Source organism: Daktulosphaira vitifoliae, unplaced genomic scaffold (genome assembly GCF_025091365.1).
Source record: "Daktulosphaira vitifoliae isolate Bord-2020 unplaced genomic scaffold, ASM2509136v1 Scaffold_1, whole genome shotgun sequence".
NCBI lineage: Eukaryota > Metazoa > Arthropoda > Insecta > Hemiptera > Phylloxeridae > Daktulosphaira > Daktulosphaira vitifoliae.
Window position 1 is genome coordinate 85,197,238 of NW_026099572.1, and position 6,478 is coordinate 85,203,715.

A 6,478-nucleotide genomic window follows, 5' to 3' on the forward strand; every position below is an offset into this window, starting at 1 on the left:
TCTTGTGGTTTTCACTAAGATCCCTAAATACTATTCATTACAACATTATCACAATGCAACTGAAAGCATTTATTTATCAATTATGATATTTGTAACATATTTTTTATGAAGTTATTATATATTCAACTTAAAGTCATATACATTTTTATAATAATGAAAAATTCATATAATAAATCACCTACATAAACAATAGATAAATGACATACACTATATTTTATAAATAATAGATAAGAAGGTGTGCATATAATATACATTTAAGTATTTTGTATATGATGTAATTATTATGTTGAATAAATCTATACATTTAACTGATGACATTAAAACTATTATTACATTCTCTTCGAAATATAAATTTGTAATATTATTTTAGATAACTCAATTTAATGTAGTGAAAAATAGAAATATATAATAGCAGACAATCAAGGCAACATAGCTTGTGTTCGTAATAAAACGCATAAAAAGAAAAAATCCTTAAATTAAATTTACATTTTGATCTTCGATTTAATCGATTTCCAATTTTCTAAATGAACCATCCATATTTTCTAAAGTGATATTTGACTTTTTCAGACGTTTGCTTTCATTAACTTTTAGTTTATTATGACGTAAGACCCAATCGAAGTTCTTGAGAACTTCATTTTTCCATTCATCTGAAATTTAACGTCAAGTATTTGTAAATTACAATATTGATGTTATATTGGTATTTTTATGATTTTGATATGAATATCATAAAATAAAAATACATATTAATTTTAATAATAGTTTTAATATTATACCAACCCATTAATTCTACAGATGTCTTTGGAAAAGTACCTCCGTAATTAATTGGAAGAATTTCAGGATCGATATAATCTTTTAATTTATCAATATTTTCGTGAATATATAACTTAAAAAAAAATTATATTAATTTTCAGAAAATTTATTACGCTGAAACTACTATACTATGAAAGTTAAAAAATTGTATGCAATTAAAAATTGTATGGTATTATTTTGTATAAGAAACTGTATTCTGTCTTTTATTGTTCGTAACAATTGACTTTTTATATTTCTTTTTGAACAATCTGTATTTTACCGATTATATCAAGGGATTAATAGAACGAAGGTCTAGTCTTATTGGACAATAAATAGTTAAAATAAAACAATAAATAAGACTAACTACTAAATGATAGAACATTTTTTGAAAACTAATTTTATTACCACATTTTATCACCTACTGACTTCCTCAATATATTCAGAAAACATTTTTTTTGTTAGAAACATATCTCTAATACTTTTTCTGAATTTTACACTCTTCTAAATACTTAAATAAAAAACTGAAAAGACTCTTCAGTAATTTTTTGTGATTTTTGAGTTAAATATTATTAATATTTTTTAGTTTTTGAATTAATAATATTTTTAATTGTAGTTGTAATTTTATTTAACTCTCAGTTCTTTATCAAAATTTATTTTAGTTGTCGCAATATTAACTAATCTTAAAACCATACTATTAAAAAGTGCCATTTTGTGTTGCCAGCTGTGGTTCTAATTGTTCAAAATGTACCGGAAGGTGTACTATAACGAAGATTAGACTTGAAGTTCTAAGCGTTTAGTGTAGTCATCATATTATTAATATTCAGTCCATTTTTAGAAACTCTCGAAAAATTAAGTTTCAAAGTTCGCGAAGGCAATTATTATCTTTTTCTCTAAAATTGTGTATATTAAATGCATAAATCAAATATTAATGAATAATATAAACGGTTGTGTAGTGGTGTATTTACAAAGGGGACAACCTGGGACGTCTGCGACAGTTCACAACGAAAAGGGCACCCCTAAGGGACATCAAAGTCAATGAACTCAATGAAACTATTCTTAAATTTTTATTATGCAATATTTTGTAGATTTTTTTTTATTTTACGTAAAGATATACAGAGTGATCGAAATCTGGTAAGATTTCACTAATCTGGTAAAACACTTAAATTCTCAGAAACTATTGAGAATTTAAAATTTTTATAAAAAAAAAATTATTAAGTTTATAAAACTCTACAATAATATAAAGTTAAATAAATTTTTTTTTATCCCTTCAAGGATAAAAATGTTTATTTATAATTTTTTTAATGGGAACTACTATTTTCGATTTGAAAATTTGATAGAAAAAAAAATTACAAACAATTTTGTTCTTATAATTTTTTTTATCCGATCAACCGTTTACGTTCTATAATTGTTTAAAGATTTTAACCTCCAGAAAAAATATTGTCATTTATTTTATTCATATATATTGTAAACTTGATATTTTTTTTCTATAATAAAATTTAAAATTCTCAATAATTTCTGAGAAAATGAGTGTCTTCCAGATTTCAATCACCTGTACAGAGTGATTCTTTTATCATAACATACTTACCCAAAATTGTAACATACTTGTATCTTATTTCAACAATGTTAATTATATATTTATTGGCACTGTACTTGAGCCCACGTTAACACGTAAACGCCCAGTTTACACCAAATAAATAAATAATCCACTCAATTACCTACAAAATAAATATAATTCAAACATTTTTTTTTTGGTTATCTCAAGTTACATATTATTCTGGAATTATTAACTATGTAATAATTTTTAAGTTTCTCCCTTATACTTTGCAAGGGTGTTAACTTAGTTTTTTTAACGGGAACGCATATTTTGAATTTAATAAAATGTTTGAGTTTTTAATTTAATAGTAAATGGCATTTGAATTTTTAATATAATTTTATTAGTTTATTAGATATAAGCATTAAAGCTTAAAATTTTTGAGTTAATATACATGTATAATACACAAGGGATTAAAAATACAAGTAGTTAATTGGTTTTTTATGACATCACTGTTACAAACACGTAGATACTTAAATTGTTGAACCTGTTCAATTAAATTATTATCTATTTCCAACCTCACTAAAGGAATTTCTTTTGCTTTAGTCACCACCATTTATATAAACATATAAAGTTTCAAATTTTAGTTAATATAAATTTATAGTACACAAGGGATTACAAATACAAGTAGTTAATTAGTACACCTATTGATAGTAGAGTCGGCTCGTAGCTTTGACGACGGGACGATCGCATGCCTACTAAAATTAATTAAAAGAAGAGAATTAATGGCATATTCTTAATTCTACATTATTATTAAAAATACAAATTTTTAAATAGTAAAATAGTTATAATACATATGTCGTGTGTGAACATTAAATTTTTTTCGCTTAGAATATGCGGTTACGCATACACACACGAGCAGTGTTTGGACAGCCGTTAGCATCGTCCATGCGGTAATATATTAGTATAATACTATGTTGAGTAATTTATTTTAAAAATTATTATGTGACGTTTGTCGTTATCGGTTGCCATAATAGTATAATCGCTATTATTATTATTTTCATTTCTATTTTCTACTGCGACCTTGAAAATAATAATATCTGTATTGTGTTTTATTTTATTATACTTAATTTGACAAAATTTAATAAAAAAAGACTAGCGGTAGTTTATCTAAAGTCACACCTCCACCACCAGCACCCTCAAAACCCCATTAATTTATAGTTATAATTGACAATAAACACTGCGTGTCTGCGACAGCGACGTCAAAAAAACTAATTAGCTATTTATATTTGTAATCCCTTGTGTATTATGCATGTATATTACCTCAACAATTTGAAAATATAAATGTTTATATTTAATAAATTAATAAGGTCATATTAAAAATTCAAAAGCCATTTACTATTAAAATAAAAACTCAAACATTTTATTGACTTCAATATATGTTTTCTCATTTAAATAAATCAATCTGACACTCTTACAAGGCATAAGGGATTAACTTGAAAAGTATCATATAGTTAATAATTCTAGAAAAATGTGTAACTAAAAATAACCAAAAATAAAATGTTTAAATAATATTTATTTTATAAGTACACTGTATAAATTTACGTCAAATATAAAAAAATCTGCAAATATTTCGATTTTGAAAAATCTACAACATTTTGTGTATTATATATTTTTTAAGTTAACTGATGGATTTATTAGTAAAATTTTAAGTGCTATAAAACATATTAATAATAAAATTTACAGTTTACAATCTATTTATTTATTTTTATAGAGTGCTGTAATAAGAGTTATAGGCAAATAACCAAAGAACTATTCTAATTAGTCAATATTCAGACAATGCCAATTGATCTGAATTTTTTTTTGTTCATTTTAAAAAAGACATATGATCAATTTTGAGGGGTGATTTTCAGAATAAAAAAATATAAGGACCAAGCTATACACAATTTAAGGAAAAACAAATTACATTACGGCCATTATAAGCTCTGACCTTTAAAAAAAAATTTATCATTAGTAATGATAATAAACATATAATGTGATTATAATTAAATAATTTTTCAGCCTAGTCAAGCAGAAATATACTTTATATACTTACTCTTTGAGAAATTACTTTATTAAATTTAATCCGTAAAATATTGATAAATTTTCCAATAAAATTTGGAGCATTGAGAATATGAAGTTCGTGAATTCTTAATGGAAATGTATTCTATAAAATAATAATTTATTTTTAAGTTTTTGAATATTTGATTGATACAATACAAAGTACTACATTATTTTATTAACCTATATCAATATCGTATATTTAATAACTTCATTCATACATCTTTGATATTATACTATGATAAACTGCAAGAAAATTACCACAAAATTTCTATTTATCAGTGAAATAAAATAATGTGACAAATGATAGTATGATTGTATTCTTATGACTATTATTTATTAAGGTATACAGTGAAAAACAGATCTAACCAGCAACTGCTCTACATTTTATTATTAATTGTAATATAAATAAAAAAGTAATATGAATTATTCTTTCTTATTACTTTTAGACGAACTTAAAATATTCAATAATTGTTTCAAAAATATTTAATTATTTTAAAATTTAGAAATACCTATTTTTTAGCTCTTTTCTTACAAAACATTTTGTTGGATCGTGTATGAACGCAGCGCCCGGTGGTATTCACGCGGGTTCGTTAACGTTCGTTATTTTATTTTGTCTTAAGTCATTAGCTATGCCGGAATAAGGAATAAGGTGAGTGGACTGTATGTTTGAATGTAGATTGAATTTTACAACAATGTTGATCGGGGGACACATAATATTAATTCCACTAAGACGATGATATAAGCAAATAATAAATTATACAATTAAGTCTGAAACAGATAGATGAATAAGCATTATACTTATCGGCTAAATGAAACGACTGATGATAATGTTGAATATTGAAAGGATCAATTGAAATAGCTGACCAATGTGAACAATATGCTGTAAACGGTATTGTGATGTATCTCAGAAAATATATACCCAACGGCGATAAACTGAGCGCACAGTGTACGATAATCGCAAAGGTGATATTTTCTTTTTACAATAAAACGTATACAAAAAACTACTGGCTCGTAAAACGCCATAGAGCTTATAGCAGAAGAAGCGTTAAGATGGCGGCGACAATGCTGACATAGAGAGATGACCGACAACAGCTCGATGTAACACAACGATAATATGAATAATCAACAATACATTTTCTTGACAGCATATTCGACTGATGTGTATCCATCAGATCGATAAGTTATTTAAAACAAATAGTCATTGAGTCAGAAAAATTATAATTCATTGAGTGAGTGTGGAACACAATTGGGGTATAGATATATCATCGGTTCATTCTATTTGAAATCACGTAATGTAAGTGAATATTTAAATTTTTTTATATTTTGTATTATATTAATTGCAAAATTTAAAGGTTAAATCATTTTTTTTGAAAATTTCAGTTCTGTCTTTTAACCCATAATATATTTTTATTTATTTATAATTTATTTTTTTGGATCATTTTACGATCATGAATACGCATGGATTACTAAAAATAACTAACTTCATCATCTCATTACTCAAAAGCTACTGAGCAAATTTATTTCAAATTTACATACTACTTACATATGGCAATTAGGATGTTGGTGAAATTATATACTGCAAAATTAAAAAAATTAAAATCAAAATTTAGATGGTAAAAAAATTCAAAATTCATAAACTTAAAAAACCCATCACAAGGAGGTCGTGGAACAGTGATGACGTGGCATATTTGGATCAAGTATCGATGATATCTGACAGTGGTAAAAATTACTATTCTAAGAAACGCAGCGATGAAAATCTGTAAATAATGTTTAATATTAAGAAATTGATGGATTATTCCAAGAGTTACATGATCTGCTATTTCCTTATTTATATCTTGATTAAGATAAAGTATGCCGAATGAAAAAGAGATATAAAGATTATTTCTGATAAAAAAACTGTGTTTGTCCATACACTTTTCACTAAGTTATAGCATTATAAAGTTAAAAATGTAAAAAATAAAATCGAGAATTTTCACATAAAAATAGCATTCAGTATCCATTTTTACCGTGAAGACAAAATAAAGTCCAACATTTTTTTTTTAATATTTAAGTATA

The 6,478-nt window shown here is 24.9% G+C and overlaps 1 protein-coding gene across 6 annotated transcripts in view; it reads right to left on the minus strand.

Annotated features, from left to right (window-relative positions):
- Positions 1–241: 241 nt before the first annotated feature.
- Positions 242–6,478, minus strand: part of LOC126894555 (alpha-tocopherol transfer protein-like) — a 54,978-nt gene continuing 48,741 nt past the window's right edge. For 2 of the 6 annotated variants that reach the window (XM_050665654.1, XM_050665653.1), the window contains exon 6: positions 243–647. In XM_050665654.1, the coding sequence (XP_050521611.1) occupies positions 502–647 (146 nt within the window). In that variant the 3' untranslated portion in view covers positions 243–501. Of the gene's footprint in view, positions 648–776; positions 884–2,374; positions 2,505–4,415; positions 4,527–5,114; positions 6,181–6,478 lie in introns of those variants that run through there. The other 4 variants (XM_050665655.1, XR_007701442.1, XM_050665663.1 and 1 more) reach the window with 4 other exon arrangements.